The 15,578-nt window shown below is 41.1% G+C and overlaps 3 protein-coding genes across 3 annotated transcripts in view; all 3 read left to right on the top strand.

The window, feature by feature from the left end:
* The window catches only part of LOC125704855 (apolipoprotein L3-like), a 37,507-nt gene extending 36,956 nt beyond the window's left edge, over window positions 1-551 (top strand). The window contains exon 4 of the mRNA XM_048970994.1: window positions 337-551. The gene's annotated coding sequence lies outside the window, so the exon portion shown is untranslated. The remainder of the gene's footprint in view (window positions 1-336) is intronic.
* Window positions 1-7,629, top strand: part of LOC125705231 (serine/threonine-protein kinase Nek1-like) — a 35,863-nt gene extending 28,234 nt beyond the window's left edge. Inside the window, exons 12-13 of the mRNA XM_048971674.1 lie at window positions 7,165-7,401; window positions 7,526-7,629. Coding sequence (XP_048827631.1) covers window positions 7,165-7,401; window positions 7,526-7,629 — 341 coding nt within the window. The remainder of the gene's footprint in view (window positions 1-7,164; window positions 7,402-7,525) is intronic.
* Window positions 7,630-11,585: 3,956 nt separating this feature from the next.
* The window catches only part of arhgef40 (Rho guanine nucleotide exchange factor (GEF) 40), a 29,773-nt gene continuing 25,780 nt past the window's right edge, over window positions 11,586-15,578 (top strand). The window contains exon 1 of the mRNA XM_048971016.1: window positions 11,586-11,886. Coding sequence (XP_048826973.1) covers window positions 11,884-11,886 — 3 coding nt within the window. The 5' untranslated portion in view covers window positions 11,586-11,883. The remainder of the gene's footprint in view (window positions 11,887-15,578) is intronic.

A 15,578-nucleotide genomic window follows, 5' to 3' on the forward strand; every position in this document is an offset into this window, starting at 1 on the left:
AATAAAATCAGCCACAATGAAGCTTGTAGCTAATATCAGGGAGATGGTTTCTCAATTTAAGGAGAATTTAGATGTGTTGAAAAGTACAAGGAAGGAACTGATGACTGAAGGGTAGACTGTGAACTATTTATGTACTTTCAGATTGACCAGTTTTATATGGCATTCTTCTATGTACGTAATGTATACTAATTAGAGTATATAACGCATTTTACTAATAGCTTGACTACTTCCTGTAAGGAACTAAGGATGCCCCAATGTTCCTGGTTGGTAATTTGTATACAGGCAGCACACTCTGGTCATGAGAAAGGCATGAAGGCCCCATTTGACATCATTAAGGTGATAAGGAAGTAAATGACCAGAGAAGTGATGGAATTACCATGTGCTCTCATGGGACGCCTCCATCCCGCCCTGCCTCGTCCCTGTATCAGCCTTGTCATGCTCCAGGAGGCCAGTAATGCAGATGCAAATTTACTGATCACACCTATACACAATAGCTGGTAAGGGGCAGTGCTATTGTAGTTCGGGATCATTTTCAATTTTCTAATTTTGAAATCCAGTTTAGTTTTAGTTACTTTTTAGTGTGGTTTTATTCATTTTAATTTTAAAGATATATTTCTATTTAGTTTTCTCTGCATTTTCATTGCAGTTCACAGTAATTATGGATATACTTAACAGTGTCAAGTTATTTTATGTGTCTGATCATTAGATAATCATAGATAAACATGATTATACATACTGTAGCAAATAATGTAGTAATGTCCTCAAAATGGGTAGACCATTTTCCAGGTATTGTTAATGGTAATTACAGACAAATCATTACTTTAGCTTAAGAGTGTTAAAAATGATAAGGTAATCAGTTGTTTTATAGTTTTCATTTATTGTAGTTTATTTTATTCTTGTATCTTATGTCAGTTTATGAAATAGTTTTCTTGTAATTTTCTTATTGGGTTTTCTTTAACAATAATATCCCCGGTTAGGGAGTTTTTTGGAGTATAAAGAGGGGTAAAGAACTGTCCTTACTTTGTATTTGGGCTGCCTTTCAATGCCCATTGTATGAATGAATGAATCATCATATGTCTGTTCTGTATTACACAAATTATATTGCTGTTCAATAAATCATAATTTTGCTAAAACTATGTTCGCAAGAATCTTTGTAAATGGATTCCTACTATATTCCTGAAATACATTTAATTCTGTTAATGTGTCTATAGCATTTTATTAAACGATCTGCATTGGCCAGTTTATGCCCAATATATGTGCATGTATCCATAAGATGTAATAAAATTTTACAGAGTAACTGTTTAGGCAGACAAACCACACGTCCCAATTTTCTGTAGATCCCCTCAAATTTTCCATTCCACTTACCCAGTTGTTTATTGTGAGCCTGGAGCCTCGAGGACAACCTGGATAAGATGCCAGTCCTTTGGTGGGAACTATACATACTTACGTATCAGTCACCCTAAGTCTTCCCATGTTCATATACTGTAGCCTGTGAATTTGTAACACAATTTCCAGTATTAGTTCTCAAATGCATTATCACCAATTGTGGGAAAATTGTGGTTAAATAGGAAGTGTCCTGTCCCGCCTATCTAGGTCCACCTCTTACATTTAATTATGTTTTAAATCTTTCGGAGTACAGTACCATTTCCATAGAGACGAATAAACATAAACAGACAGATTTATTGGACAGGGCTTCATATTCTGTTCAGTACTTGATTGAGCACTTTGTAAATAGGATCCACTTTGTTTTATGCCCTCGTCTGAATTTGTCAGAAAGGACTTCCTCCATTCGCACCACAGGAGGAAGGCAACCACCTCTGTCAGGTCAGGTGATTGGTCAACGAACTAGGAAGGAGGGTCTCAGTTCATTATTAGTCAGAACCTGCAAAATACCACCGTTGGCCTGTATCGTGAAACAGAATTTCTTGCTCAGTTGGATAACTTGTCAGATTTAAGGTAGTCTCTGTGAAATGTAAGGGAACAAAGATGAAGTCCATTTAAACTATGGTGCCTTAAATCCATCAAGTTATGCAGAATTCATCAAGGACAAGTACACTTTATCAATATAATAAATAAAATAAAAACTAAAGAATGGTGGCACGTTGGTGCAGTGCTTAGCAGTGATGCTTCACGGCAAGCAGGTCCTTGGTTCGGTCCTGGGTCCTTTCTGTGTGGAGTTTACATGCTTTCAGCTGGACATGACTGGTGGTTATGTTCCTGCTCCCAGCTGACCAGCTCGCAGTGCAGCTGCTCCAGTTCCTGCCACTGATGCATTGCGGACTCCTGTAGCTGCTCCCGGTCCTGCTGGTCTCGCTTTCGCTGCTCCTCAAGCTTGAGGCATTCCCAGGTTAACTGGTCCTCCTAGCTGCTGCATGCCTCCTCTCGCTCCAAAAGAGCAGCCTCCGCCCACTGCCTCTGCTGATCGTGCTCACAGCCGGGGTCACACTGCGGCTCCTCACGGCTGATAAGTGGGGAGTCCTTGATGGCCAGTAAGTGGTCAGAGTCCACTGTGGTGCCCGCCCTACTCAGTCTCTGATGTCATCTCTGACGAGGGTCCAGCGGGCTGGCAGGAGCACCTATAGGGTGCGCTGCACAGGTCTTGAATGGGGCAGAGGGTGCCTTCCTTGCCCTAGTGCTCTGTCCATCCGTTGGCTGCTCCTGTGCTGGCTTCCGGCAAAAGTGTGGCCCTTCCTCCCGCAGCACCAGCAGATGAGCTTCTCGTCCCTAGCCGTCCTCCTCCCATGCCGCCGCTTCTTGGCTGCCCCAAGGTCCGCCAGGCTGAAGCAGGCTTGCCGGATGATGTCGTGCAGTGCCCGCTCCAGCAGCACCAATGGGATCGCTTCTGGCATTTTACTTCTGACACCAATGTCGCACCAGGCAGACTGAGCAACAGCAGTGAATGACGAGGAGATTTGCTTGCCAGAAAGAACACAATTCTTTTATTAGAGTCCTTAAAAGGACTAGCAGTGACACCCAGCAAGCACCAAACCATACATACTAGGGTAAACGAATGGGCAAACATACACGCCACAATAGGAGAGCACAACAAGTATTAACAGAAACGAGGGGATGTATACAGCTGCCCGTGAGCATGCTGGGATATACATATACATTGTGATGAATATTGAGGTGTTTTTGATGAGTGGTCTTGACTTGTCTTGAAGCAAAACCTCGAGTTGTTTATGTCCGAGACCAAAAATAAAGTGGATTCCAACAGACGATCTTGGGCTTGAACTGACTGCATTAGCAGCAGCAGTCACATGCTGCCATTTGTTCATAGTAACATGTTCTGTTGTCAGTCCATCATCCACCATTCATTCATTCATCTATTTTCCATACTTGCTTGTCCTATGCAGAGTCACAGGGGTCTGGAGCCTAACCCAGAAGCTACAAGCACGAGGTAGGGAATAACCCAGGATGGAGCGTCAACCCATCACGGCTTCTGCTGTCAATATACGTACGTATTTGTTGTGTTATGAAAAGTGGAATAAAGGATACACAGTTACTGATGAAGTCTTCATTTAGAGAGTTAAACTTTGTCAGAAACAAAAACATTTTGCTGCAAAAAAAATAAAATATGAAAAATGCAACTGGATTCTGCAAGAACCATCTCAGCTTATTGTGTTGCTTTTTTCAAGCATTGAAAAAACAGGCCCTTTGGGCTGCAAGGCATCAAACTTGTACAAGAGCTATGAAAATTCACCTTTAAACATAGTAACTGCCATCAAATGGTCAAATTCTGAGGAGTGGCTAGTTGTGACACTCTATGCCCAAAAAGAATTGTATGTTCTATAACCTTGTATCTAAGTTCTTGTATCTTGTATCTAAGTTTTTGGGGTGTTCATTGCTCACTTTTTCTCTCCAGCATTGGTGTTTGTTATTGTTTTTCTGTGCATTGTAAAAAAGTGACTTGTGCTGTATAATAAAGGAATTCAAGTTAAGTCCAAAGTGCATTCATAAGCTTTGGAAGTCCCAATAACAATACCCCGGTTTTCAACCTAGCTACAAAATGGATATTTTCCTGCACCGGTTCCTTTTTAACACAAGAGGGAGACAAACTACCTCTTCAAATGTCTTGGTAGTCATTCATCGTTTGACACAACACGATGACACTCCAATGCGTGTTAGTATTCAGTCTATCAATATTCCTATAATGTTCATTCAACAGTTTTTTACGGGTATGCTTCAGCTTAAAATGTTTTCTTGTCCTATCTTGTATTCAAATATGTGAAGAATATTGAAAAATCCTGCCCAAGTAAACATGACAGTGTATTGATGCCACCCTAACAAAAATACCAATTTTCTCATTATAATGTGTTATGTTTCTTATTTTAACATGAAAATTATATTATTACGAGAAAAATGTTTTATGGAGGTTTAGTAGCAAATACATATATTTCTTACTACAATATAAAGCTTTCAATAACCAACACCCCAATTCCACTGTAGAATTGGATAACACTTTGTGTGACTACTTCTGAAATATAGAATAACATTCTCTGTCATACATAGTGGCTGGTTTGCCTAATGTGAAAGGATAAAAATGGCTTTCCACGTTGTATTTTTTAAAACCAATTTTTTGTAGTCACCTAACCTCTCATAAATCATGTGGTACAATAAGCCTTAGAATCACTTGCGTTCACTTTAGCTTATATCAGTAGCCACAACCAAAATTAGAACTGGGATCATGAGATGTTAGCATGTTAACAAAAACTGAGCCGATGTTCACCATCTAACCAAGCTTAGTACTCTTGGTCGTTCCTGTTGTTTAGTGACTTTATGTCCCTATGATTTACTTACTGCTAATTTCTCTAAAATGAGTCGCATATGGCTACAATTGTATATTCACCACTTAAACACAGATAAGAGATATTAAAAATATGTTATTAAAAATTCTATTTTATTGATATACACATTAAATCTTATGTTTTCAGTGGAAATTTATCAATTTGCACAAGACTGATCAACCAGCCAATGAAAAAAAAATCTCAAAATATTCTTTAATTATGTTACAAACTAGGCTGAACTGCTTTTAATTATACATACAAAACAGATGAACCTGTACTTATTTTTTTCTTCATTTAATGTGTGTCTCTAAAGTCAGCTCTGCCCTGTTAATATGTACTGTCTCGCCTTCCAAAGAAGACTACAGGTCCTTTGAGCCAGTTTTCAGGAAGTGACCATCTTTTTTATGCCAACAGTGTTACATTTCCTACCTTTTTTTAGTTTTTGAAGTATTATCTTGTTACACTCTTAAAGTTACACCCAGTATGGGTATGTTATGAAGAAAGTTTGCCCTATCAAAAAAAATTAAATATGCCTGATGACATAGTTATTAAAGTTCTGTAGAAGGTTAGCTAGCTAAATGTTGATCAGTCAACGAGCCACAGCTAACTTACCTCAGAAATATACACCCTGTCAGACTCCACCCTGTAAGGTTTATGGAGCTCTGAACCTAACAGGGTGAAAATTATAATAAGAAAAATTGTATTTTATGTGTATTGGAAATGGGATTTGTTAGGAAATGGCACGACTGCTTAGCCCGGCTGAGATGCAGCAAAATGTTTGTTTGCTATTACTTCCTAACAAAAGTTTGGTGTTCAAGTTTTTGTTAGTGACTTGCTGCATGCATGTCTATAAACCTACAATTCAAGTGTATTGTGTTTTATTAACAACAGACCTTTCACAGGTCCTGTCTTTATCACTTTACAAGCAAGAATTAAAGTTCATATGTCTCACTACCTATGCCAGATACTCCAATGGATAAATGTATCACTTGTTTTTGTATTTCTTTAAAAAGTAAATTATTGTAACAATAGAATACTTGGGAAAGGTCCTAAAGCCATTTATTGGGGATAACCAAACGAAATGAGTCCAAATAACGAGCAGGGTCAAAGCCAAAATCTGTCCGATCCAAGTGTACAAAGCCAGAGGAGGAAACCGAAGTTGTAGTCAAGCCGGGTGGAGGTAGCCGAGAAGCCGGGTGGTCCGTCCAATGACGTAGAGAGGAAACACGGGGAGCAGACACGAGGGAGGATCAGCGCTGGGATGGACGGAAGCGGGAAGGTTCAGGAGGCGCAAGAAGAGGGAGCAGGGAAAGTCGGGCGGATCAGAGCTGAATCAAAGAAACAGGAAGAAGTTGCTCGGAGATTGCATCACAAACAACACCTCGCACGGAGCGATCGTCGTGCAAGGTTTACGTAACTAAGGGGGTGTGTCTCTCATGGCTCGCAGCTGCCGGTGTGACAATTATAATAACATGATGAATTACAGCGTCTGTGTTGTTAGTCAAATATAAATAATAAACAGTTTCTTCTGTCTGTTCTTTCATTATATTTCTTTCTGTAGCCACCTTAACAGAGAAGGTGGCACTTGTTATCATGACTGATTGGCATAAAGAACTACAGACACAAAGGTCGTCTGTCAATTTGCTCATTGCCTGGAAATCTGAAAAAAAAATAGTTCTGAAACATTATAATATAGGTGCAGGTTTCACAGTAAATATGGTAAAGCATGAAGGATACTGCAGGAAAACTCATCCACTGCTAAGACCTGCTGTTATTGGTGTTGGGCAGCATCTCACATGAAGACTATACTACAGTGCAGTAGCGGCTTGTCACCAGGGAAATAGGTGGGGTGTCTGGACATTTTCACATTTTTTGTTTGAGCTATTTATGAACTTCACGTTTTTATCATTATCATCTCTCTAATTGGGAAAGAGAAATTCTTCTTCTTGGCTGCATTCTGGGTCGTTTCTTTCGCTGTGGATGTGACAGAGTGACCGGACCTGACAGACGACCCCACGGCTGTACGGTACCTGGACTCAGCAAAGGGAACTTGTTTCCCCGGTCCCTCTGCTCATACTGGAGAATGCTGTGTTCGCGGATCCAAGCTGGTATCGTTCATACTCCATGGAGTTTCCAGCACCTTCTATCTCCGCCCTGGACCCATGCAGGAGCTCCACGAAAATCCCTGGCTGTGGGAATCCCTGAAAATAACCCCCTTGACGCAATGAATTGAAAGGGGAATAGCTGTGATCTCCCTGAACCGCGCTTCACCGGCGGCATGGGAGGTGTCCGGCGCTCTGTGGACATTGCTCTAGCGAGTGAGAGAGCAGACACCACCAGCTAGCGCTCCACTCAGTGTTGTAATTGGCCCACTCAGGGCCTCTCAGCTCCCTCCGTAAGCTGAAGCCACAAGAAACTGTGGTTAAAGTCAGTAGTGTGTCTTGCACAGAAGTACCTGCCACCGCTGGTGGCCCAGGTGTGGCCTCCACTGCCCCACGGGCAATTGGCCCAGCGAAGGCCACCGCTCCATGCTTCTTCAATCAAGAGAAGGCCGCTGTTCTGTGCTTGCCTAACCCAGAGAATGCTACTACTGCTTTGCAAGTGCCCAGTGCAGGTGAGATCTCCGCTGCCTCACAGATACCCAGAAAAGGTCCCTGTTGTGTCTTGTTCGTTGCCCGAGGTCCCTGCTGTGTCTTGCTCACTGCCAGAGGTGTGCTGGTTCTAATCTAAACCCCCAGCTGCAGCCTGCCCAGAGGAGGATGATCCTCCTGAAGACCTTGAATGGGATCCCCTGCGGATGGACCTGAGTTCAGCTACATGGTCCACTGGCCTATTAATATGATCTCCACTCTCAGCCGCTTACGTTTTTTCCTGTCCTATCCCAGTACATTGATTAATACTGAAAATGATTCCCGTCCCACGGGATTCCCAAAAAAACTGTCAGCCTCTAGTGTGCTTCTGGAAGACCAGCTTCCATGCTGCCATTCAGGATGTTGTTCCAGTGACATCCTCTCACATCCTGGGTTGAGTGGCAACCTTGTGCATCGCGGCCATTCCGACATTCCTGATGCGCAGAGTAATGTGGAGAGGGGCTCTGCTGGAATCTCTGATAAACCGCAATCTCTCTATCAACATATGGCTTCTCACACTTGACACCACGCACATCCAACTGCAGCTGGTTAACTTCGAGTGTCAGTTCCTCAGCAGCCCTTAGGAGGTTGTAGCTCAACCGGAGGAATTCACACGGGCACCCAGCACTGACCCCTCTGCCAGTGCCGAACAGCCAAAGCAGCACTCATAGTCACAAAAGCTGAAAATTCCAATGGCACAGACGCAGCACAAACAACTGAGACCGGTTTGGGGGGCTAACTTCAGGCAGGTATTTAACCAAAGCACTGATTATTCCCAGCGTGATTAAAATTGTCAAAGTTGCCAGCATAATTGCTGACTTAGTGTTTTGGGTCCTGACATTTTGTTTCAGGGTGCATGGTTTCTGTTGCTTGTTGTCTTGTCTTGACTTTCTGGTTCTGTTCATCTGGTGTTTTGTTCCTCTGATCGTAGTCCTGATTAGCCAGTGTTCCACAGCTGGTGTGAAGGGCAACTGTTGTCTTGTTCTTAGGTTTTCTGTGAGCATCCTGATTTTGTGTTAAAGCACAGCTTCCTGTTTCCTGTGTCCTGTTCCTGGTTTTCTAGTACTCTCCACCTGGGTCTGCTTTTTGTGCACCTCATCCATCCAGTCAGCAACCACTATTGGCATCCTGTTTGCAGAGGTGAGCTGCCTTACTGCCTCAGGGGTGAGTTGGCAGAAGACCCGGTGCTATGGTTGGCCCAAAATGGGATGCTTTGTTTCAGATTATGCAGATTATGTCAATAAATGTATTTACCTGAATGCTTGCGACATCTATGCTCTGAGTGAGTGACATTTATTTTCATCTCAGCTGAAAGCTCCTCCCTAACCTTCACCCATATAATCCAATCAAATAATAAACTATAACTTAAATTATATTGATTAATTATATAATAATGTATGAACAGCTGCTAGGTGGCAGTGTGGTTCAGTAGGTGGTACTGAATTAGGGGTTTGTATCCTAACTGTGTTGTGTTTGCATGTTATCCCTGTATCATGTGGGATTCCTTAGGCTACTCATCATGCAGGCTAATTGGTGGGATCCCCAGTCCTGGAGAATCAGTCTGCAGTACCGTTTTTAGATTTCCCTGCTGAAACACACATACTAAACCTGTGAATTATCCGCTGAGGTGTGTTTGAGCTGGGAAAATTAAAAACGAAAGGACAGGAATTACAGAACCCTGCTCTAAACTGTCCATAGTGCAGGCCTGGGAAATTCCTTTCTGTGGAGGACCAGAACTGAGCTTCACCATGTCAACTGCGGGCACTTTTTAAAATGATTTTCCCATAGTCAATGAAAGCTACAATAATAGACTCTGCTAGATTTTACTTTTCCCCCCTTTTTGAAAATACATACAGAAATCAATAGAACCACTGAACCGGTCACCTTTGACGTAGATGTTAAGAATGATCCGAGGATCATCCGAAATCTCTTTACAGACGTCACACAGGTACGGTAAGTCAGTGCTTGGCAGCAGCATCTTTATCGAATTCATAGCACCTACGCTTGGAGGTATTTGCAGATTCATACTTACAAAACATATTGGTCTTCATCAGTGTCATAAGAACCATAAAACATTTTTCCACAAGACTACAGAAGCTCCAGATTGTTTTGGATCCTGCAAACTGCCATGAATATGGACTTTAAGTTACCATCCTCTGCTTGACATTTATTCCCAAAATGACAATTTTCTTGACAAAAAGACGGCATAAAATCTCCCACCTGAAACTCCTCTCTCTATTCAGTTTGGGGGATAAACTAATTTAAGACCGTGGTTATATCAATCCTTCACACTATTACCCACTTACCCTGAATTTTAACAAATGTTCCACTTTCTTTAATGGAATGGTATGAATCTGTCTGTCCTCTCTCCACCTCATTATCTAGGGTAATATTATGATGTACATATATTCCCTGAACTCACAGAACTAGCACTGTTAACTTTTACGGTAGACGGTCACTGGGATGCAGCATGGGGCACAAACCAGAGTAAAATGTCTTACGCAGTCAAAGAAAATGTTTTACGTTGTTTATATAGGTAGTAAGTGTATATTTGCTCAAAAAACACTTTTTAACATTAGAATATGGAAAATATCAGTAGCACAATAAAATGTAATGAGACATTCTTGTGTTGTCCAAACGGTTACTGATATCTTCAGTTCCCAAACCTCTCTTCATGGGCACTGCAGCCATTCAATGAATGTTTAAAATAAGCTTCATTTATTTAGTTAATTAAATAACTGAGTGAGAGTTTTATTAGCCAAACATTGTATGCTTGTTGTTGAATGTACCAAGACAAAGACCTGGTGAGCAGGCCTGGTAGGGCAATTAAAAGGCGGTTTATTAGCAAAACAGAAACAGACAAACAAAAATGATCACAGGGGATCAAAAAGGGAGGCTAGCATATGGGCAACATGCAAGTACAATGTTAATGACAGAAGTGAGGCATGCAGGACTGGTTAGCACTTACGTACAGAACCGGGAGGCAGGAGAGCATGATCAACATGTGGGCAGGAACGAGAGGTGAGATTAAGGAGAACCGGGCCATGGAGGAGACAGGAGGGTCAGGCAGAGCAGGACATGACACAACACGAGTGTTTGAGTCGAAACATAGATGGACACAAACTGGGGTGACTTGAGGAGAAATTTTGAAATGGCTAAATTAATACACTTTAGCAGACATGCAGTAATATCACAACTTTGCACCTTTGTAAGCATGTCCTTGTCGGGGCTCCAGCCAATTCATTCATTCATTTCATATTCATTCCATCCATCCATCCATCCATCCATACAACAATCTTATAAACAGTGTAATAGTCATATGCCTTAAAACCAATTAACCACTTATGTGAGTGTTTCATGGCAAAAGCTGTAGGAAAGATTTTCATAAAAACACCTGTTCAAAAAAAATAATAATCAAAAAACAGAAAGGAAACTGTTCACATTTTAAATTGTTACTTTTGATGGCGAAAATAAAATGCAACATCATAATTACTGCTTATGTGAGATTCTCAGGTTCCATCGCCAAATCCATTAAGCCTGCAAGTGAAATTATCGCAGTCCAATGTTTAATATGCAGGTGCTTTTTTGTAAGGGAACTATATTATATGTGCTTCTTGGCAATAGCAGGAGGATTAAATACCACAGTAAAATACAAGTTGGAAATAAATACGACGGGACATAGCAGAATATCATCTTATCAGAAAGTACCATGCATTGAAATGAAATATGTTAGAATACTATAGGAACATACAGTATATCATATGTATGTACCATGCACAAAATAGAAGTTTACAATTCAGTACAACCATACTGACATGATAATACTATGATAATACTTGGACGAAAACGTCTAAGTTGAATTTCCCAGATATTTGCACTTACATTTTTTTTGTTTGAATATAATAACAGCTTCAATTAATTTGGATTTAATAACATGTAACATACGTAAATACTACAGCATTTTCCATACGTATTCCAAAATATAAAAGTACAAATTCAAGGACTGATTTCAATGTGTTGCGCTTCAGCGCATCCAGCGTTCTAATTCCTGTAAACCTTTTAATTGTCGATTCATATATTTCCAGACTGGAGTAAAAAAAAAAAAAAAACTAGGAAAATTTTAGTATAACGGCAGTTAAAACCGACTGTAGCGCTCTTGTCAGGAAAAACGAAGGGAGGGGTGTGTGTACAGGACTGACATTAGACGAGAAAGAAATAATCCGCGCTGGTTAAACGTTTGCAAACTACAGAAATAAGAGGACGGAGAGGCGGAGACACTGGGAAAGCACGGAGAAAAAACTTATACGGACTTTTTACTATTGTTTTCTTATATGGAATATAGTGTTTTACCACTATGATGGCTAACGCTCGGAAGTAAAAAGAGCTACAGAAAGTTTTATGCGGCAGAGAGGAGTTGGCGGCGGAGCTGAACAAACGACAATGTAGGCAGCGCGGACGCTCCACTTATGGTAAGTCTAGAAAGATAAACACCAAATGCGATGCAAAATCTGCTTGATAAAGGTTTAGATTTAAAGAAAGGGGGAAAGTTTTTCATAATTTAAAAATCAATTGCTTTTCCTCCAACCTTTTCCTTTGTTGTTTCACATACCATGCGTTTGTAATTAAAATAGCACATGTAATTGTCTTATATGTAAACAATGTATACAAAAATGCACAATTGTATAACTAGACTTTTTGCCCTTGTCTAGTACAACTAAAATGAATCGGATCTTTGAATTCAATCTCTTATCTTCCCCCTTTTCGGTGATGGCAGTTCCCACACATGGACTAAACAGGGGAAAAGAGAAAAGTACTGCAACTTAAACCTGAATATATTCGTATAGTGAAACGCGGCTTTATAGTGGTGGTAGTTGTGCAACTCGTATGCTAGTCTATTCATTTGACGGCCTGCTCCGAGTCTTGTAGTCATCTCTATAACCCTAAATGTGGGACAGCTACTGCATTCATGTGGCAGCCTCTTAAAATAACAATGCCAGTTTCTGAAGGGCAACTGAGGGGTTTAGCTCTGCTTGTTAAGTAACAAGTGAACCTAGACACAATGAAAGCTGTGGAGGTAGATGAAAGGCTATGTGCCCCCCCCAACCCATAGAACTAATGATGCTCTTGTGCCTCCTATATTTTTGCACTGGCCCCATCCCCCTTTCCCAGTACTCCTTCACCAGTTTCATTGGTCCAATGAGGGCAGCTGTGGCCAAGTGAGAAAGGGAGAGATGAGGGCTGGGAGATCCCCTTCTCTGTTGTTTGGACTGCAGGACAGGGTGGAGCTGTTTGGCAGCAGCTCGTAGAGGGAACAGGAGCAAGACCGTGGGGAGGGAAGCCAGTTTTATTCTGGGAGGCTTGTGCAGCTCTGGCGGTTTGGATGATGCTGTATTTTCCACACCGGCCCCAAAAAAGTCAGAAAAAGAGAAGTGCATGGAGCGAGTGAGAGTTAGAAAGACACACGTGCACGTACACACACGTGCGCTCGCACAGATAAACATGCATCTGGTTGTGTGCTTAAGGCTGAAACTCTTCCCCTTTCTGTTTAAGCAGCGGCATCCATGTGCTGTTCAGTCTCAGCAGCTGGTGTGGTTATAGTACTGGAAAACAACCCCCCCATCATGCATCCTTTATGGAGTATGTTTGGTGGGAAAATCATTCTTGCCTCAGAGTATGTGTCCCACAGCCCAAAAGAAAAGAAATGGGAAAGCAGTCCTGTGTCCTTTCCTGGGAATGTATGATGGATTGTCATGGGTAATGGGGGGGGGGGAGGGGGGGAAATAAACCTTAGAGCCACTGAACAGTAATGATGGATGAACTGATTCTGTGCATGTTTGTTTTGTGCTAAACATACTTGATGTGAATGTTGCATATGTTGTGTTTCGTTATGTCCATTGCTGAAGTGAGCAGACTGTCAACTCAAAAGCACTTGGCTTGTTTGCATTAAGTCACATCTGGTTTCTGTCTGAATTTTTCACATTTCTTTCCCACCATTTACAGTAGTTCACGCTCCCATCTCCCATTCTCTCTTGCCTGCTTTATCTTCACCCTCATTGTCACACTTACTCTCCTGGTGGAAATTGTCTCCTTCCGTCTTCTCCCTCCTAGTTAGGAGAAAAAAGGCAGGAAGTCTGGAGGCAGAGTGACGCTTTTCTATATGCTGCTGAGTCAGTGCGGCAATAACAATGTAGCGTTTGCGTCATTTATACAGACACTTTTGGCCAGAAATATAACCTGTAATCATAGTATAATACCGGAAAGAGGACCAAAACACCTTGGAGAGAACCTCTGGCCTTTTATTTTTAGCATGTGATGTCATGTTGGATTTAAAGATATGGTGTATATGATCATTGTCCTTCTACACTAATGTTATAGTAAATAAGATGAATTTACTAAAGAGTCTTGCAGTGTTTAAGAAACAGTAGAAAAAGTAGCATCCCAACCTCTTTCATATGTTATGTCCTCCAGAAACACAAAAACTGCAACATCAGCCCTAATCTAAAAATGTCTTGATGTATCAGTTCAAAAGATTGTAAGTGTATTTGGTTGTTGCCGGAGAACAGTCTCCCATTGCCAGTTGCATAAGAAAGATTGGTAAAACATTACCTAAAGCTGTCAACAGTCATGCATTATAGATAACATGTGAAATAACTTGTTTATATGAAAATGATGGACAGCTTACAGTTTGTATACCTCTTTAATGTATTGAAACAGCTTGAAGTTACACCCAGTTATTTATGGTACAGTGTTACCCAGTGGTTGTAGGGGTGTCATAATGCCCGAGATTTAGTAGCTGATATCAATACTAGTGAAAACTTGAATCCACAGTCATTTATTAAAAACATTTGAAATAATGTTATTAACATTACAAATAACAATAGCAGTGGCATGTAGCCTTGAAGTATATAATACAAATAAATGACTATTTCAAGCAGAATTACTTTCTAAAAATAGGACACTAAGCCATAAATGGAAAGAAGTAAAGAAGTACCTTTGGTACTGTGTGGGAAAAGTAACAGAAGGTCATGTTTTCAGAATTTTGGTATCGACTATTTTGCCCATTGTGAGTGTGTGCGTGTGTGTGTGTGCGTGCGTGTGTGCGTGTGTGTGCGTGCATGTGCGTGTGTGCGTGCGTGTGTGTTTGCGTGTGTGCGTGTGTGTGCGTGTGTGTGCGTGGCTGTGTGTGCGTGTGTGTGCGTGGCTGTGTGTGCGTGTGTGTGTGCGTGCGTGTGTGTGTGCGTGCGTGTGTGTGCGTGCGTCTGTGTGTGTGTGTGCGTGTGTGTCCTGCGATGAACTGGAGTTCCACCCAGGGTGTTCCCTTGCCTTGTGCCCTGTGCTTCTTTAATGGGTTTGAGCCTCACTGCAGTATGAAACACAAGTGGGTTGATGTCTCTCAACGGCTTATCTGAGGAAAGGTGTTTATTACAAACATTACTTTGCAATGCTGCATTACTTCTTACAGTTTTAGCATGGGTGTAAATTTGCATATTTGAATGGATGTACAGATTGCTCTTCAACATTTCAGCTTCAGGTCACGGGAAAGATAGCATGTCTGAAGCAGTCCCAGTCTGCATACGAAGTGGATCCCTAGGAAAGACTCCTGTTTTTCTCATGTGCTATTTATAATGTTGTCTATTGTCCTTATGCTCATCATTCTTTATGAATCATTTATTAACGGTTTTTAACCAGCTTACCCTCGCTGCTTGTTGTGTGTATGCTGGTTTCTGTTCCATCTCAGCTCTTATTTAATTAGCCTTTTTACAGAATTGTTCGTTGAATTAGTTGAATGCTTCATATTCTGTTAATCCAAGTGTGGTATCGGAAGTCTTAGTATAATAATGAAATGTGAAAAACAGCAGTGTAATGCTCTACCTTCTAGATCATAAATGTCATTTAAATACAGCGTGTGTATATATATATATATATAACTGTTTATAAAAAGGTGTAACACATTATAGTCCCGTTTACCTTGCATTATGAATGCCCTCATCTATAATGCACTATAAATACCGTCATAATGCAATATACCGATGAGTATGATGCAATATGAAGGTATTTATAGTGTGTTATAGATAAGAGCTTCATAGAGCATTCATGATGCATTATGAGCATGGCTATAATGCGTTATGACTATTATAAAATTATGACAGCTTTAAGTAAA

This window comes from Brienomyrus brachyistius, chromosome 12, assembly GCF_023856365.1.
Source record: "Brienomyrus brachyistius isolate T26 chromosome 12, BBRACH_0.4, whole genome shotgun sequence".
In the NCBI taxonomy this organism is placed as follows: domain Eukaryota; kingdom Metazoa; phylum Chordata; class Actinopteri; order Osteoglossiformes; family Mormyridae; genus Brienomyrus; species Brienomyrus brachyistius.